Here is a 27394-nt window from a genome sequence, read left to right as displayed (position 1 = left end):
GCTTAGAAGACAAGTGCTATAGGACAAGCCCATAGGGAATTTAATATTTTAAGAATATCAAAGAGATCTGTGAAGAGGATACATGCTTAACCACACACATGTGTGCATACAAATGCTGTGGTTTTAATAAAATCATCATAATCATCCAAACATTTTGTTGTAATAGGATGTGGTTACATGAAATGTCCTGGGAGAAATGCTTTTACCATTACAGAACAGTTGCTGATTCTCAAGTCTCCTCTGGGGAAGTAGTAACTATTAAAGAGGGTTGCAGAAAGAGGCATTTCTGGTACAAGTCACAGGGGTCTTCTCATTTCGCCTGTTTTAAGTTGTCTGGTCACTTTCCCAGCCAGGCAGTGAAGAGGGTGACAGGAGTGAGCGGTTTCCTGCAGGGCCTCCAGACAGTCCCAAAGCCAGCTCAGCTCCAAGCAAACGTGGCCCCTGGCAGAGAGGCTTCAGCAGCAGCCAGCAGCCCCCACCAGCAGGGCTGACCTCCTCTCCTGGGTCTCCACACCTCACCTTTGCACTGTTTCCCTCTGGCTCGGCAGAAAGAGCGCAAATGCCTTGACCAGAGTGTAAAATCAGACGGTTCGGCTGCCTCGGCAGGAGCTTTGGCCCTGCCTCCTCCCCCGGCCCGTGGCTGGGCTTTCCCCTCAGGGGCAAAATCCCCTCCCGTGTAACAATTTACGAAAGAAGGAGCCAGTGTGTGGTTCTGCCTTCCCTTTCCTGCTTTGTTTTTTAATTGAAGGATAATTCAATTCTACAATGTTGTGTTGGTTTCTGCCAAACATCAACATGAATCAGCCATAGGTATACCTATGTCCCCTTCCTCTCCCCTCCGTTTCATCCACAATGCATACTAAGGAACTCCTACCCCACACAGTGATGAGAGAATCTATTTACTGTAAAGGATTCTTCTCTGCAGAGAGTGTATCAGTCTGAAACATCCCCCTCAAAAACACATGGAGATACCTTGCTTAAAGGACTCATAATGGGAAAGGTTTGAATAGTTCTTTTGGAATATAAGTAACAAAGCCCATGTAACCACAAGGAAAATACCCCCTCTGCTGTGTTTAATGATATACCCTCATCCTATCTTAGAGGAAATGTTCCCCCTCCAGGGATATCATCAGCTCTCCTTTCACTCTGATTTCTCTCAGGCTTTCCGACTGCAAACACATAAGGATTTTTAGTTTCACAACTGACACGAGTTTGATTTTGCTAATAAAAGTTATGAATGAGGAGTTAACCAGTGCAGAAGTTCTGCAGACATGGAAATTTAAAAAACAAAGGACACATAATTAAAACTAACCTTGAAGAGAGGTTCAAAAATCTCTCTGAATCCAGCGACAGTATTGACAGCTATACTGTGCCCTCCCTCTAAATTGACTTCTTTGCTCTTCCATCACGAATTACTAAACAAAGAAAACAATCTTCTGCCTGCCTGAAGAAAAATAAGCTCATTTCCACGCCCATCCCCCACCAACAAGTAAAATTCAACAATGATAGACTCCTATAAATAATACAATGTCAGCAAAACAGAGAGGCTGTGTTAACATTAAGTTCCTCAATTAACTTCTCCAACTCTACACCACTGGACACAGCCTAGCTTCTTCACGTTCACAGAAGTCCTAAGGAATCCAGCTATAAGGTCTAGACCCAGGCGTCCACGGTGAAGGGGTTCTAGAACTCCCTCTCTGTGAGAGGAAAGTGAGAGGCAGTTATCACGCCCCCCTCTCCTTCCCACGTGGACGTAACTCTCTCTCCCCTAACACTGAGGCGCAGCAGCAGCAGCGAAGGGCCTGCCTCGCTCGGCCCTCCGAAGCCCACGGCGGCAGCGCGGCCCACAGGAGCGGGCGCGGGCAGGCAGCGTGCCACGCGGGCGCCTCACCTGAAGAAGTCATGGCAGAGGAGGGTGCAGAGCGCCGGCCGGCACTGCGGGCTGGGACTCAGCAGGGCTGAGTGCAAGGTCTGCTGGAAGCTGGAGAGAATGTCCGCTGACACTGAAACCCAGAGCGACAGTTAGTTCCCACTGCCTCCTCCCTCCTGTTAGGACCTCTACCGCTGGAGGCTGAGGAGAGCAAAAACCAACCTGGAAAAAGCCCAAACAAACAGCTCCCCGCCTGCCTGAAGTCAAACTCCTTGGCAGGTGGAGAAAATCATCCTGCCAACACGTCCACCCCCCTGTGCCCCCGGAGGCCCCCACCTTTCCTGACTGTCAGCTTAACTCAGCTCAGGCCTAGAGGAGGAAGCTTAGTAAGTGGCAGGTTTGAGGGCCTTTTCAATCAAGTCTCCTAACCCTCAAAACACAGGAAGTTATTTGAAGGACTGTATTTTCTCTCAAGGATGGTACATAATTGCCACCATGCCAGACACAGTGAAGAGCAGTGAGTTCATCACCCACAAATGATGTCACAGGGCTTAAACCTCAAATGTTCAGGCTCAGACAGCTCAGAGCTGCTGGCTGAATGGTGCTTGTAACTTCAGAGGACGGAATGAACCAGGCAGAAGAAACTGCGTTAGAACTGCACAAAGCTGCAGTGACGTGAGCTACTGGCTGGTGAAGGGGCTGAATGTATACAGACCCCAGTACATGCAAAGGATGGACATGTGAAGGCCTGGAGCGGCTGGAGGAGAGTGAAGCGGGCTGTCAGACACGCCGCCAGAGAACTCAGAGGAGAACTATGTGCTCACTAGCCTGGGCTTTAAGGGCCAACCAAAGAAAAGAGTAATGAGTAAATGAAATCATGACCAAAAAAAAAAAAAAAAAATCGAAAGGACTTTGAAAGAATCGAGAGAAAGAAATGTTAATCTTAATTTAGAAATTAATTTTAAAAAACTCTGAATCTTATCCTCAGATCATTACATACACATCAACAGCATCATTCATTTATTTATAGTCTGGTTTGATAAGGAATAGTCTTTAGACCATAAATACAGTACCAATCAATAAGATCATAATATAAGATACCCAAAACCATAGTTCCAAGTATTTCCTACTTAAAATGCTTTTAACTATGCAAAGTAAAGAAACCCAAAGCTTCTGCCCTCACTGCTATTACGATCTGCCCTGCACAAAGTTACTTGGTAAGCAACAGTTCCTTACTACGATCAAACACCGCAGTCCTTTGAATTCACACAGAACAGGCCGTGGATGGCTGTCCCACTAATTCTGTGGATGCAGAAAGCACAAGTCCAACTCACCCTGTTCACTTAAGACTGTGAGCAAACTTTCCACCAGTGTCCCAAAAGAATAGGCATCCCGGGCGTGTCCATGGGACGCTGGTAGAGTCGTGAATTCTGGAGACTAAAAGCAGTAAAGATCATTACAACCAGAGGATCTGCTTTAGAAACCATTCCTAATCTCTGAAGCACTTTCTCCCATTTTTCCATTTAGTGTATCCAAAGTTAACTACACAGTATCACACACAAATTTATAAGCTCTTACAATGATTAGTGAATAGACTTTATCAAAGATATTAATAATATTAAATACGGACGGGGGAAAGGCCATAATATATGTTTGTGGCTTTCAGAAATATTTCTGACTACAAACTGGAGTAAAAAAAATTATCATCAGCATTATATGCACATATATGTGTAAGTACATAACAAAAACAGAAGTTTTATAAAACAGTTCTTAGTCTTGCTTCCCAAGATGTCCGGTGATACTTTCTATTTTATTCCCTATTTTTCTCCCTTAAAATGCCAGTCAGGACCCCTAAATTGATTCAAAACCTACAAATCGTTGGTTTGAAAGATGCTAGTATATACACATAGTACTGCTTGAATAAACCTGAGTTTCTTTCAAGTCTTAGGTTTATACTTAAGTTTATTGTTGGGTTTGTGTTTCCTGCAAAGCACACTAAATATGTCTTTGGGGATTAAAGTCTACAGTGGTTAAGAACAAATTTAGAAAGAACAAGTGCTTTTGAATTTATTGTTAAATATTATCTTTCCTTACCAGCACCATAATATTAATAATCACTCTTCCTCACATCTTGGAATCCCAACTAATGGCAGATCGGCCGAGGACCAGCTTGGGGGAAGCACCGGAAAGGGCTGCGCTCTCGTTTCCTAAGCTCTCACAGCTTCCACGAAGGTACAAAGGCTTCCCGTGAAATGGCTAAGACGCCCCCACTCTGCTCACACCGAGGTACCGCCTATCTTTCAGCACTATCACAGGTGTCTACATGACCAAAATGTAAGCTGAGTTTCAAGAAAAAAGGCTCTCTGCTGTGATAACATGATCAGTCTCAGAAGCCTTCAAGGCCATAGGAATTAGGAAGTGTCTATGACTTAGCAAAGAGGTGGGCAGAGGAAAGGTTTTTGTTTTGCTTTAAGTTTCATACTCAAGTTACACCAAGAAGCCTTCATGACATCTTTAGTGTATCATCTTACCATCTCTTCAGGAGGAATAGATGCTGGGTCTCTTACTGACCGAATACTCCTCAGAAACTAAGAGAAATAAATTAAGGAAAGTAATTCAAGCATATGTTTGGTGAACCAATCTCTTATATCAAGTTACAAAAGCAAAGAGCAATCATCAGCAATAAAACCTTCAAACCAATGCTACAGGCTAAATACATAAATTAAAAATCTTCATCACTGAAAAATGTAGATATAGTGCCTGGTATGGCACAAGACTTAGTGGAAAATGAACATCAGTTTCCTTTCCTTTTCCTTTCAGCTGGTTTAACAGACACCCTCTGGTGTTCAGAGGCATCTCTATATCTGATTTATTTAAAAGGAAATTAGAAATACTTTTTTCTCATCCTGCATGAAAGTGAAAGTAGCTCAGTCATGTCCAACTGTTTGCGACCCCATGGATGATACAGTCCATGGAATTCTCCAGGCCAGAATACTGGAGTGGGTAGCTGTTCCCTTCTCCAGTGGATCTTCCCAACCCAGGGATCGAATCCAGGTCTCCCATATTGCAGGCAGATTCTTTACCAGCTGAGCCACCAGGGAAGACCCTCATCCTACAGAAATAAAAGACTTCTCTAGCATAGGACAAATCTATCGTTAATCTGTTCTCTGAATCAAGTCAGTCATAAGTTGGTTGCCACATGAGATATGTGAGGACCTTATATACTAGAGAGACAGAGCCAGCATCCACAGAACAACATTCAACTACTGACTCATCAAAAATTATTTCTCAAGAGTTTATATGTTCCAAATGCCATCTAGGGCGCCAGGAATACATATTGAATGCAATAAATCCCCGTCCCCGGCCAGGAGCTCACGACCTAAAATGTAAAGGGGAATACATGTAAATCCATGGCTAATTCATTTCAATGTATAACAAAAACTACTGTAATGATGTAAAGTAATTAGCCTCCAACTAATAAAAAAAAAAAATGTAAACTAAGACCTTCGATAACCTGTGCGGGTTGAGCACCTGGGGAGCCCAGGAGGAGGACTACTCTTGCTGGGCAGGGGACACCTCGGGGAGGCTTCACAAAGCGGAGACATAGCCTGATCTAGGCTTTGGCGAGACGTCTGCCTCATCTTACATCCTGCAGAGTCCAGGGGAGGAAAGGCGACAGAACAGCACACAAGGGAAAAAGGGGGTGGAGGAGGAGAACCCCGTCGGGCGGCATGGAACAGGACGCAACCGGAGTGGAGCTCAATAACCGAGTGGACCTGGAGCTGAAGGCAGGCTGGGGAGGAGCTGGGGAAGGGCCTGGGGACCGTGGTACAGCATCTGGGGTACACCTCCCAGAGGGAATTAGGCTGTTACAGTGACAGCTGGAAGCTGACTTCTGAGAAGAAAGGGTCAACGGGGACAGAAATAACAGAGGAAACGTCTTCACGGTGGAAGGAGCATTTGAGCTGAGCCAGAGCCCTGAAGGTACTCATGCAACAAGGCCCCCGTGAGATCTGCACACAAGGGAACAGGGGGAGTGAGGTGGAGCCAGGAAGTCAGAGAGCCCCCTCATCAGCAAGGAAACCATGGTGGGTGTGTGTGTGTGTGTGAGAACAGGGGGAGTGAGGTGGAGCCAGGAAGTCAGGGAGCCCCCTCATCAGTAAGGAAACCATGGTGGGTGTGTGTGTGTGTGTGTGTGTGTGTGTGTGTGTGTGTGTGAACAGGGGGAGTGAGGTGGAGCCAGGAAGTCAGGGAGCCCCCTCATCAGTAAGGAAACCATGGTGTGTGTGTGTGTGTGTGTGTGTGAACACAAGGGAACAGGGGGAGTGAGGTGGAGCCAGGAAGTCAGAGAGCCCCCTCATCAGTAAGGAAACCATGGTGGGGGGGTGTGTGTGTGTGTGTGTGTTAAGGCTAAATCTAGTGGCAACATGCAAAATTATGGAAATAAGAAACAGACAGAGAACAGTAAGACTGCTCAACTCAGGAGGGGACTTTGCAGACCTCTGTCAGACAAAATTACAAGACGGAGCACAGGCAGCAATACCGTAGCCCGCGAGGAGTTACGATGCACAGTCCCCGACACCAGCTCTTAGGACATAATGTATGACTCTGGAAAACACGAACAAGTGCTCAGTGAACATGTCTAATGTGCCTAGTACGTGCCAGGCCCTATTCTAGGTGGATAGATAAAGATAGATACACAACACTATCACCCTCAAGAAGCTCAGCCACTGGTAAAGAAGGGAGACACATGGAGGCAATTCAGCATTAAACACTCACTGGTAAAATGAAGTGCAGGTTACTACAAGAGCGCAGAGGGTGGGCATTTAATGGAAAAGTTGACCAAGACACTTTACCTCTTCCAGTCTCAAGATACCTTTGCTAAGAATAGATGATGCCTAGCCCCTCTGGACAGTAAAATCCTACAACCCTGTGAATGTGAGTATTGACAAAAAAAGTCACATCTCCAAACCTCAGCTCACACTACCGCACACCAAAATGCTACCAGACTCTGGGTGACATGGAGGGCCTGGCACCTGGCTTACCTCTGGGGTGGCCTGAGGAACCCTGCAGACTGTTTCCATTCCTCCCAGCTTCCAGTGCCCATCTTCGCTCACAAACACAGACGATATGCAGACATTGTTGTGTGTGAGGTGTCCCTGGGCAAAAAGAACAGGAAGAAGATTGCCATTCCCATTTTCTGAGTAGAAGTTTTAGAAAACTAAGAACTCATCACCCAAAAAAAAAAAAAAAAGAGAGAGAGAGAATTATGGCAATCTTCCTACTTGTGGCATAAGAAATAGAACTACAACTTTAAGAAATGACAAATTCAATGAGCCAGCTTAAGCATTATGAGGTTAGGAAAAAATGAAAAACACAATGGAAAGGCTTATCTCCCCCTGCCCAGGGAGGCAGGTTAATAAAGACACGAAAGCCACCATACAGACACTGTACATCCCCATCTCCATCGGAGTCGGGAGATACAAGTGTCCTTATAGGTAAGTTTACAAGTCTTTCCAGCCTACATCGTATGCCTCAATGCCTTTAAAGGAAAAATTTATCTTTGCTCCCATAAGGTTATTGTATTAATGTTCTCCTCTAAATTCTTTCTCACCTACATTCTATCACGAACCCAGATCCACTTCACCTGAAATCTTTCCAGTAGGCATTAAAAAAATTCTGCCTGAAGAAGAGGAAAATGGAATGATAAGGACCACCAGAAATATCCCACAGACCACAGAGGAGCCAAATTTAAAACTATATAAAAAAATAGTACAGTCAAATAAATGAGGGAAGAAGAAAAGGAGAATGGGGATGATGTATGTTTTTTTTCTCAAACCAGAAAGTATTCCAGTAGATAAGTGTATTTAAATATTCTACCCATCAGATCCAATATGTACACATTTTACATACAAACACCCCAAGGTATGTATATATTTTTTTAAAGGAAAGCTTAGAATAGTATTAGGCTGTGTTTCTGCTTGAGAAAAAGTAAAGGCAAATAAACACTTACATATTTGCTTAAGACACACAAAGAGCATCTGTGGCCTAACACACTGATCACCGAGGTTGTCTATGGCAAGAAGCAGGGCCCTGGCTTCAAGGACAGAGACTTGTTTCCTTGTCTGCACTCTCATGCTATTCAAACTTTTTACCGAATTCAAACATTTTTCCAACAGAGAAACTATTCCACCACAGTGCAGCATTAATAATTCTACTTATGTGTATCTTAGAAATACTTTTAAGAGGCAATAAATTCAAAGTGATTTGGAGAGTCTATCTCCCATTAACAGAAAAAATTTTTTAAAAACACATTGAGGTGAGTCAAATGCAAGTGCTTCTAACCTGTAACTGGTGTTTTTTAATCTTGGGAGGCTGCCATAGGCCTTTATACTTCAGAATGTAAATCCCAGTAAGAAACTAGTAGTTCAATAATACTGTTAAGAAACAGACCACAAGTAAACAATACCACTTTATCCCCATAATAGCAAATACTGCCGTGGTATTAAGGGGCTGCCTCTCTTTGGCACCACCTACTTGAATGGGAAAGGGTGTGTGAAACTCTGTCTCTTTCTAAGAAATGATCATTTGTTTCGTTAAAAGAAAAAAAAATCGTGAAAACAAATAGAAACATGGTCCACACCACCACTGATGTTACTAAACTTTAATCTCATCCTAATAACAAATACCAGCTGTAGATAATTTTTGGTAAAGACTTATCCAAAACTAGAGACAGACTATATAGTAAACTGAAATAAAGTTCTATAAATAACTACCCAGGGACAAAGAACTTGTTGCCTGCTCCACAAACCACTTGTCTGTCTATAGCATCTCATGTGCTGTTTTCCCTCAGGAAGCTTTCTGATGAGAATAGTAACTTATGATTTCCATAGATACCAAAACTCAAAAGCACTACCCCATACGTCAGCCTCCATCTCCAACTCCTGGTCTACAGGAAAGGCTGTGAGGCAGACTGCCCAGGTTACTTACTCGGTCATGAAGGAAGATAAGAGCCAGCAATATGTCATAGATCCCAGCACAGACCTCTGCAGGAGACAATGTTTCCAAAACCACTTCCAGAGGCTGCACTCGCTCAGTGACGAGATGAATGCCGTCTGCTTCCACAGTGCAAGATAAAAACCTTAGCAAGCACGGGTGACGAAGGGTCTTCAGGTGCTTTAAAAATACAAACAGAAAAGTCGGTAAAGTTAATGACTCAAAACAAGATGAATTATAGACTCATATATATTGTAATAAATTCAGAAAATGTATACTTACATTCAAGGTCTTCTCCAGTCTCTTACCTCCCCCACCTAACCCCCCAAGTGTCAAATAAGGCAAAGAAAAATCCATGACGTGTTCTGACAGTGTTCACTTTACCAGCATTTATATTACTCTACAGAGACTTTCATTTCCCTGAGTGTAAACCCCCAAGAGCCCAGATTTCCAATGATTATTGCTATAAACTCTGAACGAAGCACCGAAAACAACGCCTGAGAACTCTGAAAAGTAAACGAGAGCATGTAGATTATGCGGGCAGTCACCCACGGGGTGAGTTTCCTGGTTGCGGGTGCCCCTTCTCACAGCTGAGCACTGAAGGCAGGCCCCCGTGCAGATAAGTGCAGCGAAGGCAGCTAAAACTCCAGTGGAAACTCTGCCATCTTTGCAGCCAGGAGAACCGGAGCAGGTTCGAGCGTGAGGAAACTGTCCTAGAGGAGAGAGAGCGAGGGAGGGAGAAGAGGAGGCCCCAGTTACCTGTGTGCCCACCAGGTCTCCGACGAACCCCAGAACCAAACACGCACAGGACAGACCCAAATTAGCACAGCAAAGTTGTGAAAAATGAACTAAGGTTTGAACTACCATGCACAAGAAGGGTGAGAGGAGAGTAGTTAAAAAAAAGGGACGCTTGAGCCTGAGGGAAGTGACCGTCTGCAAACGAAAAACATCAGCAGTCTCCAGAGAATCACAGCAGAACCAAGAGTCTATGCAACAGGCATTCAAAATGTCCAGGACGCAACCCAAAATCTCTCAGAAGATAAAGAATCATGAAAATGTGAAAAAACAGCCATCAAATACCAACCCTAAGACTGACCAGACACCAGATACTGGAAATTATCAGAAGGAATCTGAAGCAGCTATCACCACCATTCCCCCCAGAGATAAAGGAAACAGTTATAAAATAAGTAGAAAGACAGAAGCTCTCAGAAGAGAAATGAGTGTTACACAAAAGAATTAAATGGATATTTTATAAATTAAAAATATTACAAATAAAAAAATACAATGGATGAACTTAATAACAGAATGATAATGACAGAGACAAGACTCAGTGAACCTAAAGTTGTTAACCAATCTAAAGAACAAAGAAGAAAAAGTAAAAGAAAAGGTCAGAGCTTCAGAAACCTGGGTGACGATAACAAAAAGTTTAATGTACATAACTGGAGTTCTAAAAAAAAAAAGAATAATTGGGACATAAAAAAAATATAATGGATGAAAACTCCCAAAATTTGGCCAAATACTTGTTTACAGATTTAAGAACTTCAATGAACGCTAAATAAGATAAATCAGAGAAAACTACACCTAAACACATTATGATCAAACTGCTGAAAAATCAAACATCAATTTAAAAATCTTAGAAGTAGCTAGAGAAAAACAACACAGGTGGAGAGAAATAACAAACTGAATGATACTAATTTCTCTTAAGAAACCAGAATCCAAAAGATAAAGGGAAACTATCTTTAAAGCAATGAAACAAACAAAAAAAATTATCAAACCTGAATTGTGTATCCAGCAAAAATACCCTTCAGGAAAGAAGGCAAATTAGAAGCATTTTTGATCACAAAAACAGAAAAGTTGTTGCTAGATGATCTGCTCTACAAAAATTCGAAAGAAGTTTCAAGCTGAAAAGGAAACACCACCTAAGGGAAACCTGGATCTTCAGGATTGGAGGAAGAGCAGCTGAAATAGTAACTATCAGGTTAAAGCTGAAGCTTACATTTTTCCTCTCTTATTTAAAATATACACGACTGTGTAGAGTGAGCACTGCAACACTTGCGGGAAAGGCTTTCCACCTGTGCCATGAACATGCCTGCTGCGCACCTGTGAGCACAGACAGTTAACATACATGTCACAGAAGAACAGCAGGTTTGCAGGCTGCAGACATCTATGTGATTCCAAGGCGTCTACATTTTCTGTGACTGTGGTACACACTAACCACAATTAGTGGTTAGTATTAACTAACCACAGTTAATAACCATGACTAATTACAAGTTAGTTATGTATACTGAAGCCCTCAGTGTAACTACTTTAAAAAACTAAAGAAATATATAGCCCCCATTCAAGATACATTAAAATAAAATACTAAAAATATTAAAATAATTCACAAGAAGGGGGAACAGAAGAACAAAAATCAGAAGGGGATGAGAAGAAAACAAATGATAAATAATTACATTAAATGTTAAAAAACTAAACACTCTAATTAAGAGTGGATAAAAAAGGAAGATCCACTATATGCTGCCTATAGAAGACATACTTTAGACATAAAAGACAGAGATAGGTAAATGAATAGAAAATAAATTAATTTGATAGAAAAGGCTATCTATCAGTAAGCAAAAGAAGGCTGACACGGATATATTCCTATCAGACAAAATATACTTCAAGACAAAGAGTATGGCCAGAGATAAAATGGGACAATTACTTAAAGAATAAAAGGGATAATTCATTAAAAAGACATAACCAATTATAAATGTGTATATGCATAAGAGCAGAAACTCAAGATACACATGAAGCAAAAACTGGGAAAATGAAAGGGAAAAACAGACAATTTCATAGTATCAGAGCAAAAACTGGGAAAATGAAAGGGAAAAACAGACAATCATAGTATCAGAGTTGGAGATTTGTTGAATCAACGGAAAAAAATAAAATCAATAGAACTAGCAGAAAATAAACTAAATAAAATAAATAAAACATAGAAAACCTGAATAATATTAACTACCTGAATCAAACTGAGATTTAGAAAACACTATATCCAATTGCAGAATACACATTCTTTATCTGATGATCCGTTTTCTAATTAATGAAAAGAGAAAAGCTTTAAAGATAGTTGAATATGATTAAGGGGATTAAATGTTTGAAAGTAAGAAGGCAAAAAATAAGAAAGCAAGATCAACAAAATTAAACTGCTTATTGTGGATCAGGGTACTAATTCATTCAAAACTGTTTTATGATCCAGCACATTAATCAACCATCTTTAAAACTCTTCTCTTTTCATTAACTCATTAGGTGTCCCAAGTGGCTTCTTATTTGTTTAAATGAAGGAAGAAAGAATGGAATAAATCTTGCATGATTCTGAATAAGGCACTTAACTCAGCAAAAACCTTGTCACTCCTCTTTGGCATATGTAGTTACGCATAAAATTATGTATAACTTCACAGGAAAGGTTAGAGGTTAAGAATGAAATAGAAACACTTCTTGATTTAAACTTCTGCTATTCCAAACAAAAGACGGAATAACAAGATGTACTTGCTAAGTGTAACTAGGATATTTTCTCATTGAACATCAATTAAAGAGAAAAATGTTTTTGTTCTGGTGGAGAAAGGTGAATGCTGTTCAATGAGACTGATTTGAAACCATTTGTTGCAAAGTTACCAAGTATCGATCACATCTCATTCACTCCGCTAGGTACTGGTCTTTAAAAGAGGATTCTGAGTAAGGACCTTTATATTATTAAATATGAGTTGTAGTAGATATTTTGTCAATCTATGCCCATACACAGATGTTAAGTGTGTGGTATCCCTACTATTCAAGAATCAGTTAGTTAGGACTCAGCCATTCAGAGACTTAATTCAAGCCTCAGGGGCTTGACTTCATTATCATTCTACCTCAGACTTGCTACTTCACTTTGAAAACAACACAAAGTTGTTCTCAACGGTAGCTTAAATTCACTTTTAAGTTTTTAGACAGGGAGAAAGCTTTACTGTCACTCTGCTATGAAATACAACAAAATAACAAGATGCCTAAACCAGACAGCTAGAATCTTCAGGGAGACATACTCTTCCTCCTACCCCTAAAATACAAACTGGAGAAAGACAGAAGTCCATTCTGTCTTTAAATGTTCACTGCCTGGAAGTAGGATCATAAACCAAGAATAGAAGGCAGGATAAAAAATTCTATGCTGGAAAGCATGCTTTTGAGTACAGGAGATACTGAAAAGGCACGTGGAAATAATAGATCTGGAGCTCAGACAAGAGGTTTTGACAGATATTTAGAGACAAAAGGATGAGAATGTGAAGTCTGAGAACCGTGGTGGGAACTGGCCAAGGGCCAGTGCCACCTGGTGACCGTAACACTCTGAGGGAGGGGTAATACTTCCTAAGTTCTTCTGAGCAGGTGGTGCTTGGGAGCCTTGTAAGAGAACCAGAGTTCGATCATGAGGGGAAGGAAATCATTTTTTTCAAAGCTGACGATACAGGGAAGTTGATTTACCGGAATGGGGGTTGTAAATAACATAAAAAAGGCTGAGAGGGAGAGGAACAGAAAGAAAATGTCAGTATAAGGAAGAGCAGTAAAGCATTTCCCAAACAGAATTCAAGCTCCTTTAAGCACAGCAATCAGTCCTTCTATTTCTTTCTCATGCCCACACAGCATGGGTTCTCAAATATGTTGACCAATAGCAGCGTGAACCCACCCTGGAATTAGAGCATGTCTCCTAAGGCACTAAACAGAGCACCTACACAGCATCTAAATACCTACTCTGATGTGGCTGCTTGATAGAAAGACACTTAGGAACCATTCTTTGAGCCTATACTCACCATGAGGCCCTAACTAAACACATACATTATATTATAGCAAACCATATAGTAACCAAGTTCTGACTTAGGATTTACCACCCCTTGCAGGCTATTGTTTAGAAATGAATCATAAGTCCAGTGAGAAAATTATACTATTGTATCAACAGCTAATGAATTCAGGATAAAATGAGAAGGTATGATGGACTTGAAGTATTTCTGATCCTGTTTTGTAGCCAAAGGTTATACCTGCATTTCATCTTACTTCAGAGGTTAAACAGTGTGCTGAGATTGCTGTTTTCTGTTTACAACATGGTTAGAAGAGTATGGCTTCCCTGGTCGCTCAGACGGTAAAGCATCTGCCTGCAATGCAGGAGCCCCGGGTTCGATCCCTGGTTCAGAAAGATCCCCTGGAGAAGGAAATGGCAACCCACTCCAGTACTCTTGCCTGAAAAATTCCATGAACTGAGGAGCCTGGTATGCTACAGTCCATGGGGTCCCAGAGTCGGAGATGACTGAGCGACTTCACTCACTCACTCACTAGAAGAGTATAATCACTACCTAACAATGTTTGGCAAAGGAAACACTGTATATCTGCTTGAAATGGTAATTCTACCATTGACAGTTATTAGAAATGTCGGTGGTAGGATTAGGAACCTGATCTCTAGAGAAAGGAAGCAAGCTAATGATGGTACTTCAATATTTAAGGTATCTAGGAAACCAAGTTCCTAAAACCCAATGCAATGCCATTCATTTCTCAAGTACTGTGACCTTCATCTAAACTCCTTATCATTTTGTTGCCATTTCAAATTTCGCAGATTCAAGGTTCAGGTATTCAAAGCCGCATGAGAGCCCGAGGAACCTAAAAGACAAGTATGAACTACGTGAGAAGAGTCATGGCTCAGAAGAGTATGTATAGATACCAAGGGTGGAAAAAAATCTTCCTTCTCAAGTTTTGCAATTCCTACAGGGCGGAAGTTATCAAACATTGCATGAGCTTTGCTTCTTCCCTTTAAAACTTTTATGATCTGGGTTGTTCAACTTTCATGCTACATACACCATAAAGATTAACATAGTTTAAAAAATCTTATGGTCTTAGAAATGGTTATAAATTTCTAGTACTTCACTAGTAATAGTCAATTGTTATTTTTTTAAATATGCAATCTTATTAGATGATAATGACAAGAAGTATGTCAGATATTAACTGCACCTAAGCAAAAGACAGGGAGGCAAGGCATTGCATCTTTTGTAAAATCACAATAAAAAATTAGTATCAATTCCCAGATGGGATGGAAAAGAGACAATGTGTGGTCTTACCAAAAAACACAATTACTTAGTGATACAATAGCCAGCTACACTTTTTATCAGAGCACATTAATGGAAAATGCCAGCTACACTTTTTATCAGAGCACATTAATGGAAAATGCATTCTGAGTAAAACATTTTCCTTAGGAAACCATCTTACAACTATTAATCTCAAGGCTGATCAGAGACATCAAACAATCAACTGGTGTGACAGACAAAATGCCTAAATTATATTCCTAACACTACATATTATAATATAGCCCTTTATAATCATTAACAAGGTATAAACCATTTAAACAGATCTATGAAATAAAGGGCGTCCCTGGTGGTTCAGACAATAAAGAATCTGCCTGCAGTTCTGGAGACCCAGGTTTGATCCCTGAGTCAGAAAGATCCCCTCGAGAAGGAAATGGCAACCCACTCCAGTATTCTTGCCAGAAGAATTCCATGGACAGAGGAACATGATGGGCTACAGCCCATGGGGTCACAAAGAGTCAGACACTGAGCAACTAACACTTATGAAATATATATCAATGTTTCATTCTTATTGTTAGTATAAAGAGACTTAAGGTAATACAGATTATAACTCCTAACAAAATATACTGAATCAATCTGAAAGGGCTTTCCTTTTTAGAATCTTCCTGAAGATAATCTGAATGCCTGAATACCCAAGGAAATGGCTAACTAGCCAAAGAAATATCAGCTAATACTTTTCTTTTCTCTAATCTGAAAAGATACTTAGGGCTATTTTATTGAATTATATTCCAAGGTGGAGTCATTTTTTCTAATGAGAGCCCAGGATTCCCTGACAGCAGGTCAGCCAGCTTGCTAGCCCACTGGTGCCCTTCACAGGAGCAGTAGTTAGGAGGCCTGAGGTGGGAGGAACTTTTTCATAATAATAAAACTGAAGCCGCCAGAAGTTAATGCTCTAGGGTCCCTTGGCAAGAAGTAGGGCCCAGGTCACAGTCTTTCTGGGGCATCTTGTCCCACATTCCAGTTTCACATTCTTTCTGGGAGCACCGCAATGCCTCAGCAAAGAAAAAATAGCGTTACAGTTCCTAAAATATGTAATTTTCAGGTCCATCCCATCATCAGCACACCAATTAAAATGTTGTCCATACTTACAGCATTTTTACTAAGCTAGAATTAAGTCCCTTTATCTTCTGTGAGCCATGTAAAATCCCCTCCCAAACTTTCTCACTAAAAAATACAATATGATGAGAAGAGCTATTAGGCTTATCTACGGTACTTGACCTTGTGATACAAGCTGATGACGTTCCCATGAAGTAAGGACAACTATATTTTCAAAAGGAAATGAATGAAAATATTACTATAACCTACTGCCTTGGAACTTTGTTAATTTCATGATTTTTTTTTTAATAGAAAACAAGAAGACAGTAAAAAGTACTAGCTATTAGGCAGTCACTTATGAAGGTACCTTGGCAGCTTTATTAACCTTATCTTCATTTTCTCTCTTATAGACAAAAACCGACGCGAGTTTGCCATCTTGCAGCACAGCGGGGTAGACGGCAAGTCCGGAGGGCAAGGTGAAAGGCGGCTCCTTCAGGGCATAGCTCTTCAAAGCACTGCTCTCTGAGCCCATCCCTTGTTTGGTGAGGCAGGGGTGCAGCTCCTTCTCAAAGCCAAGCAGACCTGAAAGCAAACAGAAAATGTTGCCCAACACTGAGCATCTGAGCTATGGGCCAGAGACAGCCACGTAACCAGACCCAGGCGCTCCGTCGTAGGAACTCCCACCACTGCCTACAATCCTCATAAACCAGGCCATTTGACAACAAAAACAGTCAATGTTCAGCAAGTTACCTGCAAGGCTTGACAATGAACAAATAACAGCTCTAGAAAAAACGCACTTAACCAGACAGACACATGCAGTTACCGTCGCTCCCGACCCCCAGTGCACACACAGAACTTCCACAGAGGAAAAGTGATCCAACACAGAACAAGGGCTCTCTGGCACCCTACCCCACTTATATCCAGTCTCACAGAGGAAAGCGCTGCAAAACTTGATCATTCAAAAAGGACAAACTTCTGGATGTCTAAAACAACTTACAATTATATAGAGAACATTACAAACTGGAGAATATTTCTAAAAATGTTGAAAAACATGTTAACTAATGGAAAGCTTGTATAAACCAAGAAAACATTAAAACACCAGCAGAATAATGGGAAGGGAAATAGATAACTCATTGGACACAAATGATAACAAATATAAGAAAAAATACAATCCCGTAACTATCTCCAAAGTATGCTAAAAAGGGGAAAAAGCAAAACTGTATAATCCCAAACATTAAAAGACGTGAGATTCTAGGAAATACAAACTTTTCTGTAAGGACAGAAAACAGGTAAGTGGTTGCCTGGGGTAAGACTAGTTAGATAAACCATGGGAGAGAACAGAAATACAATGGGGTATGAGGAAACTTTGGGGGGAATGGATATATTCAGTATACCTTGATTATGATTACAGAGATGAGTGATCTACTGCTATAGCTACACACACACACACACACACACACACACACACACACACACTTGAAAGGTGTGTTAAGTATTAACAGGTTTGCTGTGGATGTCAGACCATGGATGATTCACATACATGAATGTGAATTCACATTCTGTGTTTGTCACACAGACATACATTTGCCGGCACCTCCCAATTGTTCCACAATAAGAGTGTATCTTTCAAGCATACAAACTCATGTGGTTACAACAGACAATACACAGAGGTTCAGCAGTATTGGTGGAGAAGCAAAGGGCTTACTGTGTGCACAGGCACCTACTGTGACTGGGTTTGCTCTATGAAGGCAGCCACCATCACAAGGTTCCAACCAGAACTGCAACTTCAGAATTGCCAGGTCACACGATTTACCCACAAAGAGCCAAGAGCCAGAATATTTATGTGGAAATTTCCGTATATTTCAACATTGGCTCCAACATTTTTAAACATGTATAGGCCAAACAACACATGTCTGAAAAGTTTATGGCAGTCAGTTTTTAGTTCTGGCTTTACCATAACTTTAAAAATACAAGATAAAAAGAGTTCTTACTAACTCTGGCAGCGTGGGAAGCAAGTTGCAAGCTCTAAGTAACAGCCAAAAATTCTAGGTGGACTTTTAAGAAATTCACTTTAAAATCTTCATCCTTTGGGTAAATATAAACCCAAGAATTATTATACATAGACCCTCTACTTGAGATTTTTTTCCCCCACTTTGGCAAAGTTCCATTCAACACTTACTAGGTTATCAGAATATGCAATACTGCTTAAAACACATACCCCAACCAAAGAATTTCAAAGGGCTACAGACCTACATATAAACCTGAATAAGGATTGTAACACGTATAAGGGCTAAAGTTAGCTAAAATTGATGTTTTTTAAAAAACCCAAGAATGCTTCTGAGGATAAGAACTAAGCTGGCTTTGTAACAAATCCACTGAGCTCCTACCTACCAATTTATTTTTCCTAAGAATGATAGAGGCAAAAAAAAAGTAAACCCCTCCAAACAAACAAAAAAATACCCCAAATGACAACAAGAAACAGTATTACAAAGTATCTCAACAACAGCTGACCCTTTAAAATCACAGGAAATTAGGGGCACCCATAACCTCTTGGTCAAAAACCTGAGTATAACTTTACAGCTGACCTTCTGTATCTGCGGTCCCACATCCGTGGATTCAACCAACAAAGGGAATCCGACCAACCACAGATCATGAAGTACCGTAGTGCACATTTACTGAGCGTGTAAACGGGCCTGTGCAGCTCAAACCCATGTTGTTCAAGGATCATCTGTGCATGTAACACTCACCTTTCTACTGGGACGACAAAGAAAACTGGTATTTATGTAGGATCTTGGAGGAAAAAAGCAACTACTATTAATTCCCCTGTTTTGGAGATGGTGCGGTGCCTGCCCAGCCTGTGGCAACCCCCTTCCCCACCCCTCTTGGGAGCCTCACATTTGGCACGCGGATCTTGCGCCCCTCCTCTTAGGCACAGTTATTTATGGGTCAGATGACACCCTGAGCCAAAGGGCAGTCAAATCACACATGAGCCATCTCCAGGACCCATGACCTGAAGGAAGAGCTAAGCTGGACAATCACTGCCTGCCCCAGGAATCTGAATGAACAGGAGCCATTTTTGTCTACTAGCAGCACCGGTGAAGGTTAAAAGCATCCCATAAGGCAGAGTCAGGGCTGTGGTAAGCCAAAGCCATGGAAATGAAGAAACCGGGCAAGTGCAGAAGAAACTGGCAGGCAGCACCAGAAGGAAAAGCAAGCGCTGGGAGAATGACGGAGGTACAGTACTACTCCAACCCGAGGCTGCCGGAAGCCCAGCTTCTGGTCCGCTGCCTCACTGCCACCCTTAGAGTCGTGGGAGGGGAAGAGGGGGATGCCAAGGACACCTGAGGTGGCCCGAACGGGTCCATGCTCTTTGAAACTAACTGCCATTTCATAAGCACAATTTTTAACTCCTCCTATCTGAAAAGCAAGTCAGACTAGAAGAATGAGCTAGAGAGGTGCTACTTTCAAAAGTAGCATCTGAAGTTAATCTAACTTCTTTCTCTCTCTTAGCCACAAAATACAGCTTTCCAAAATCTACATGTAAGGAACTGCTGCAAGAAAATAACCTTGGTAGAAAAAATTCATGCCATTCACTTAGTTTTAATATTAGTCTCCAGAGGCGATAAAGTGGTCATAAGAGTTCAGAGGGGACTCTGGCTGAAGGAATGGCCATCAGCAGAGGTATAGCAATAGACATTTAATAAACTTGGTCATTTCTCAAGAGAAAAACACTTTCTTATGGGGATATAGGGCCTTACAACACAAATTAACCTTCCATTTAATGTTATGAATTCCACTATAAGATCACTAACAATTCAGTGTTATAAAAGCTCTAGGAAGATACTAAAAACTGGGTTTTATTTGGGTCCATGACCTCAAGAAATACCACCTGAAAATTTAAAGGAATGAACCCCTTCCTTGCGAAAACTCAAAAGGGTGACATTTTATTAGTTTGAAAGCATGATTAATGTTGACAGCAGTCTACTGATACCACCCTGCAGCGCTTACAGTAGTTGGATTACAGCCTGCTGCTGCTGCTAAGTCACGTCAGTCATGTCCGACTCTGTGCGACCCCATAGACGGCAGCCCAACAGGCTCCTCTGTCCCTGGGATTCTCCAGGCAAGAACACTGGAGTGGGTTGCCATTTCCTTCTCCAGGATTACAGCTTACTTTCAGTAAAAACATTAGTTAGTGTTAATCGCTCAGTGGTGTCTGACTCTTTGCCAGCCCATGGACTTAGCCCACCAGGTTCCTCTGTCCACAGAATTCTCCAGGCAAGAATACTGGAGTGGGTTAACATTTCTTTCTCCAGGGGATCCTCCCAACCCAGGGATCAAACCCGGTCTCCTGCACTGCAGGAAAATTCAATACTCTCTGAACCACCAGGGAGGCCCTGTTGAGAAATAAATATTAGGAGGGAAATAAAAAGATGCGCTGTTGACTGCAATTTGTTTATGTCTTAAAAGCAGTAATTCTTAATATGTAGCTTCACAATTCTTACATCCTAAGATATAAGTTGTATAGTTGTATCCTAAGAGGCACAACTGTTGCTATAAACAACGCTTTAAAAATGACAATTCAGCTAAAATGGACTTAACTGAAACGTAATATTGGTAAACAAGAACACCTGGACCTCCAAAATGCTCTTTTTTGTTTTGAAGAGTAAAGGGGAAAGCACCAAATCATTTAACCTTGAAATGAAAAAGTCACAAAAAGGCAGAAAAAGATACTCTAATATTAGCATAGGTATTTTTCAGAATTTACCACCTGGTGGCTCAGTTGGTAAAGAACCCGCTTGCCAAAGTAGGAGACCAAGAGACACAGACTCCATCTCTGGGTCAGCAAGATCCCCTGGAGAAGGTAATGTCAACCCATTTCCAAACGCTGATATTCTTGTCTGGAAAATTCCAGGGTCAAAAGAGCCTGGTGGGCTACAGTCGATGGGGTCCAGAGTTGGGCAAGTGTGATCTCCTGCACCAGTGTACACACACACTAAAATAAAATATTGGGTAGACAGTTTGACTTATATAGATATCATCGTCTTCTCTTTAAAATGTTGTTCACCTATCTTCCTTCATCCTTTTACTTCTCTGGGCAGCACATCAGGTTTCTGGGCCACCTGTGGGATTAAAAGCCCTTGTCTATGTTACTGGGCAACTCATACACTAAACTAAGAAATGAGTGTTCTTTGAGGAATTCGCTCTCCTTCGCAAGTAATTGGGATGATCGTGATCTTAACTCCCTCAGCTTGGACGTTCCAACGATAAGGTTTTGCATTGAGAGTTCAAAGGACATCTGGTATTGATCGGTATTTTGTTATCTGGTGATAACATTACTTGAGGCCCTTCGCTTTGATCTGTTTCACGTATACATTCCCTATAATGAACTCTGTCCAGCAATATATAATGAAGCCTTTGCGTACCTAAAGAACCAAGTATGCTTTCAGCTAAGGCACGGGATGTTTTGGGGGTATGCGCACGGGTCCTTAAAAACAACAGTAACAGGGATTCCAAAATTCAGGATCCAACTGAGTATTCGCACGGTTTCCTATATATGTTTCACCTTTATTCTAAACAAAATGCACTACCCAGAGACAGGAGCCAGCGGGTCCCCTGGGGCCCTGCCCCGGTCTCCGATCAAGAATGAAGGCAGCATCCCAGGGCGGGCGCGAACCCCGGCTCCCGCGGCCCGGCCCCAAGCGCCGGGTACCGCCCCGCCCCGCCGCGCACACTCGCCCTTCCGGGGGCCAGGAGGGCAGCCCGGGAGCGGAGGCTGGTGGTCCGCGGGGATCTGACCGCGACTCCTCGGGGTCGCTGAGAGGCCGGTGCGGCGATCCCGCTTCGCTGGCCGCTCACCTTCCACACCTGCCCGCGAGGTCGGGCTCAGACGCTCCCTTCCAGCGCCCCACCGGGCGGGGGTCGTCCGCGACGCCCAGATTAGCAGGGGGCCCTACAGTGAGCAGGGAGGCTGCGCCGAGGCGGAAAGCAGGGCACAACCGGCAGCGGTGCCGCGCCGAGCTCGCCCCCGCGCGGGTCCCAAGCGCGGACCCGCGAGCAGGGCGCGCGCCCCCCGCCTCGCTCCCGGCCCGGGCCGGCCCCCTCCCCGGCGGCCCAGGCCCGCACTGACGCAGGACGCAGCTGGCGGCTCCCTGTTACCTGCGGGTGGGCGGTCGGGGAGGCGGCCAAGGGTCTTAGCTCCGGTCCCCTCTTCGCCCCGTGTTGACACCAACCACCCTCGCCTCCCCCGTGACGTTCTGGCCACTACACCCACAATCTTCTGAGTCTGGTCTCTCCGGCACCATAGAGACGGGTCCGGAAGCCGGAAAGAATGCCGGCCTTCAGCCCTCCAACGCCACCACGAGGGCGAGAGAACCCGGAACCGAGATAGAGCGGCCGCGCAGGTGTTTCTCAGGCCGGTGCCATCTTGAGTGTGGGCGACAATGTAGGCCCGCAGCTCACTCTCGGCCACTAGTCTCCTAGTTGGTCTGTGAAGATGTCTCCTCTCTTGGACTCTGACTTAAACGTGAAAGTCAGCCTTGATTTTAATTTTCAGCCTTTTAACCGCTCGTCTTAACTGGATTTCCGCCCGAATCAAAAATGGCCGCTGGTGGCCTCTAACAAATAGAAAAGGGGCGGGACGGAGAAGAAATTGGTGAGGACTTTTAGGAGAGTGACGTGGCTAACCCCGCAGCTCTGATTGGCTGTGCTGCGTGGGCCGAAGTCTTAAGAATCCCTGACTAAAGCTGGCAGAGGTGGAAGTGATTCTAGCTGAAGCCCTTTGAGATAGAGAACCTGAAGTTACGCTTAAATCAGCGGGGAGTGAAATTGGGATTATTAATAGTGTTTGTGAGCTCCTGGGCCTAGGAGAAGGAAACGGCAACCCACTCCAGTATTCTTGCCTGGAAAATCCGTGGCCCATGGGATCGGGTAGGATCAGCCACGACTGGGCTCGCGCGCGCACACACACACGCACTATTAATACTGAGAGTTTCTACTTAATAGGGTCCTGTGAAAGTAAAGTGAATAAACGTGATATTTTTAGAACTAGTTGACTCAAACCCAGTATATTTTCTCTATTATCCTACACATGATCTTAGTCATCGCTACTATTTAATACTTTTACAACCTCACAGTTGATATAAATCATTCAATCACTTAAAACTGGCTTATTACAGTTTGGATAAGGACCCCACAGTTACGTCACCAGATTAAGTGAGTGAAAGCAAATATAAAACCAAATTTTATCCCTTGTTCAGAAATGAATATTTATTATGAAGTAGGCACAGTTAGTATTTAATCTGTCTTATTAGCTGGTTGAAAGTGGTGCTCTCCGTCCTAGGTCAGCACTGTCCTATAGAAATAGAATTTGAGCCACAAATGTATTTTTAAGTTTTCTAGGAGCCACATCTGAAATAGTGAAAAGAGGGGCTTCCCTGGCAGTCCAGTGATTAAGACTCTGACCTCCCACTTGAGGGGCATGGGTACATGGCCAGAAGATTGTCATTTAAACATGCACCCAATAGAAAAGATTAGTGAGATACTTTACATTTTTTGTACTGTCTTCAAAATTTGATATGTATCTTTTACAATTTAAACTAGCCATATATAAATGCTCAAAATTCACATGTAGGTAGTGTGATCACACTATTGGAGGGTGCAGTTGTAGGTAGGTTTGACCACCAGCTTGTACTGACAACCTGAGGAAGAGACCCACAGGGCTGAGGAGGCAGGATTCCACTGTCAGCATCTGGCAACTGAGAATCTTGCAGACCGGTGGGAAAGCCAGAGCCAAGAGGGGTGAAGCCTCAGATGGCATCTGCAAAGGTTGAGGACTAGAATTTTTAAACCCTGTTTTATTAGGAATGGAGAGCATTCTTTTGAGATTTCATCTCTAGTATTCATCATGATAATTATTAATCTTTAAAAACCATTTCAGGCATTCACTGTGATAATTAGCAAAATATCCAGTATTATCAGAGATCAAGGTGACTAAATTATTTATAGCTCCATCTCTGGAATGTGGCCTTTCTGGTATGATGCCAGCTAACTATTTCCGGAGTGTGGATTCCTAGTTACTAGAATGCTAGCTGCTTCTAGGGCATGGCTTAAACCAAATAACCCACAGAGAATATTATACTGTCCTGAAGAAATTTAAAGTCAACCACAGACATCGTGCACCCCTGTTGTAAGGAAAATTGGCCTGCTTTGTAAACTGTAAACACTATACAAATGTTATAGAACTTACAAGCTTATGTTACAGACTGTGTATCCCATAGATATTTAAGACACACCTTTCTGAGCCACATACTCTGCTAACCAGTAAGAAAAGAAGATAACAGTCATTACAGAAAAGTGTGTTCTTTGAGGGGCCCAAATTAAACTTTTTAAGTGATTGCAGTGATGGTGCTAGGAATGTTATTTTTGTTTTTTGAAGTACCTGCCCCACCACCAACAAATAAGTTTCAAACTACTGTGTGTGAAGCTGGGTATGAGCTAAATGACTCTACACGCCCATGGTTACTCTCATGCTTTCCTGACAATTGCTCTTTGTTCATTTAGTTAGTCAACAAATACTTTATAAGTGATCATTATATGCCAACCTCTGCTCTAGAGACTGGGGAAACATCCTGGCAAACAAAACAAGATAAATTTCCTGCTTCTACAGACCTCGCATCCTGGAGGGGCGGTGTGGGGTGGGGGTGGGGATAAGGGGAGAGAGAGACAATAAGCATATAAATGAATAATGGTAAATCCTCTGAAAAAATGAAACAAGGTAATAATAATAGCAGCTAACACATGTTGAGTATTTACTGTTACGGTTTAGTGTTAATTCACTGAAGCTGTATATCAATCCTACTTTACCCATGAGGAAACTTCTATGAGGAAACTTATGCACAGAGAGGTTGGTTAACTCTACCAAAGTCACACAGTGGTAACAGCATAGAGTAGTTTGCCTACAGATTTCATTTTCTTAACCACCATGCAATGCTGCCACCCTAATGTGATAGAGAGTAATGGTGGGGGGAGGGGGCAGACACAGGACATGCCCTCCAAAGAGGGCCTCTTTGTAAAGGTGATGTTTGATCTGAACACTGAATGACAATTGTGTGAAGACCAGTGTGTAAACCATTCCTGGCACAGAGACATCAGTGGAGAAGTTCCCAAAGCAAGAGCTAGATTGATGTGTTTAAGGAACAAGAAGAGGGTCAGTGTGGCTGGAGGGGTAGGAAGTAATGGGGAGAATGTTCATGAGACCACTGGGGCTAGGGCTTGAGGGTCATGGGAAGGCATTTGGAAACCACTGAGGATTCTGTGCAAGAAAGTAACAATCTAGTCTACAATTTTAAAAACATACTGGCAATTATGTGGAGAACGGATCATAAGACCAGAGAAATGCAACAAAGAGACAGCATAGGCAAAGTTAACAATAGTCTATGTGGGGAGTTATAGTGACTTGGGCTACAGGACAAGGAACAGAGATGGAGTTAAGTGGTCAGAAATATATTATGCAATAGAGGGCTGTGGAATGAATGGTGTACCGCCACCCCCACCCACCGTCACCATCTAGATGTTGAAATCCTAAACCCTAGATCATGGATTGAAGCCCTAACCCAAATGGGGATTGGACCTTTGGTCAACAGTTTGGGTTAGATGAGGTTATGAGGGTGCGATCTTCATAATGGGATTAGTGCCTTTATAAGAAGAGACACCAGAGAGCTTACCCTCTCTCTCCGTCTCTGCCATGTGAGGACAGGGTGAGAAGGCAATAATCTGCAAGCCAGGAAGAGTGCTCTCACTAAAACTGTGATGATGTAAATGTCTGGTGGTGAAGCCCCTGCGCCTATGGTATTTTATTTTGGTGGTGTAAGTCCACTAATACACAGAGTGATGGTATTTGCTGGTAAGAAGAAGTGAAGTAAGGGATCAAAGTTGCTGCCTTAGCTTTGGCTCTAGCAATTAGGTGCATGGTGAAACCATAACAAGTTCACAGAACCTGTTAGATATCCAAGTGGAACTGTGAAGTCAGCTGATAAAGCTTTAAAGAGTCACTGGAAAGTTCCAGACAGGAGATAATAAAGTGGATGTCATGTTCTCATAGGTTGCAAATATCCTGATATACTGTATAATTCAGTTATACTTAACACATAAAAAAAGGAAAAAAAAAAAAGAATAAAACAGCTATAGCACAAGACAGTATCTGAACAAATGAATTTAGAGACTACTGCCTCTCTGTGTAAGATTCTTTCTCCACTATTCAGTGGTGTGCTGGTAAATGGTTAACAACCTATAAAGTTTATTATATCAAAAGATACATAGCACACAACTTACAAACATAATAATAAAATACATAATATTCTCTATTGTAGATCCCACACAGCCAATTGATTCTCACAATACGCTTTTATTGATTTTTGCTGTACTCTTGTGTTCATGGTCAACCTGCGGTTACAGTTGGTGAATGAGTGTTCTGATATGAATGGAGGTGACTGTTTTCATTTATAGTAACAGTTAAAATGAAAACAAAACAACAAGGACATATGTTGGAACTTCACTCAATCAATGATATGAGTTATCTTCTGTGCTGAATCCAATGTAGCTTCTAACAGAATATTTTCTCAATTCTTATTGCTATCACAATGTAACATCTACAGTCAAGAAGGACTTTTAAGTTTAATTTGCATTGTTATTAACACTCTTCATCACTTAATTAAGTCTAGACAGTCAACAAAATGTTACACAAAGCCCTGATTTGCAGCATTTGCTGAATTCTATAGTATAAATACTCCCACCATGGTGAACTTCATGGTACCAATATGACATCACTGAATGCAGAGTTGGGGAAAGATTGATCGTTTGTTTTTTAGTCACTCAGTCCTTTCTGACTCTTTGCGACCCCATGGACTGCGTAGCACACCAGGCTTCCCTGTCCATGGAACTTTACAGGCAAGAAGACTGGAGTGGGTTGCTATTTCCTTCTCTGGTGATCTTTCCGACCCAGGGATTGAAACTGCCTCTCTTGTGTCTCCTGCATTGGCAGGTGAATTCTTTACCACTGTGCCACCTGTGGAGCCCCATAGAGATAATACAAATGTAAATAACCTCTGATCATGGATAATAATAATAGCTGGTGTCCAAACTCTCAATTCCAATCCAGCAAAACTGAGGACCAGACACTAGAGTCTAGCATGCATGATCACCTGTGGCCCCCCTTCAGAGATGTGTCTGGGAAATATAAAAGTCTTTTTCATGTCATATTCTACAATCTTCACTGTGCATTGTTTTCAAAATCACAGCATCACTTTCTGACCAGAGCCCTTCTAGCGATTTCCCTATTTTGCTTTAAGACTATTTTCAACTTCATCGT

At 42.3% G+C, this 27394-nt stretch overlaps 1 protein-coding gene across 2 annotated transcripts in view; it reads right to left on the bottom strand.

Moving 5' to 3' along the window:
- Positions 1–22547, bottom strand: part of SCYL3 (SCY1 like pseudokinase 3) — a 38966-nt gene extending 16419 nt beyond the window's left edge. The window contains exons 1-7 of one of the 2 annotated variants that reach the window (XM_020874131.2): positions 22186–22547; positions 16397–16611; positions 8861–9046; positions 6916–7029; positions 4402–4458; positions 3205–3307; positions 1892–2003 (exon numbers count right to left, since the gene is read on the bottom strand). In XM_020874131.2, coding sequence (XP_020729790.2) covers positions 1892–2003; positions 3205–3307; positions 4402–4458; positions 6916–7029; positions 8861–9046; positions 16397–16561 — 737 coding nt within the window. In that variant the 5' untranslated portion in view covers positions 16562–16611; positions 22186–22547. Of the gene's footprint in view, positions 1–1891; positions 2004–3204; positions 3308–4401; positions 4459–6915; positions 7030–8860; positions 9047–16396; positions 16612–21885; positions 22020–22185 lie in introns of those variants that run through there. The other variant, XM_020874132.2, reaches the window with a different exon arrangement.
- Between the last annotated feature and the right edge of the window lie 4847 nt (positions 22548–27394).

Source organism: Odocoileus virginianus, chromosome 11 (genome assembly GCF_023699985.2).
Source record: "Odocoileus virginianus isolate 20LAN1187 ecotype Illinois chromosome 11, Ovbor_1.2, whole genome shotgun sequence".
Classification (NCBI taxonomy): Eukaryota; Metazoa; Chordata; class Mammalia; order Artiodactyla; family Cervidae; genus Odocoileus; species Odocoileus virginianus.
This window is presented reverse-complemented; position numbering and strand designations above follow the sequence as displayed.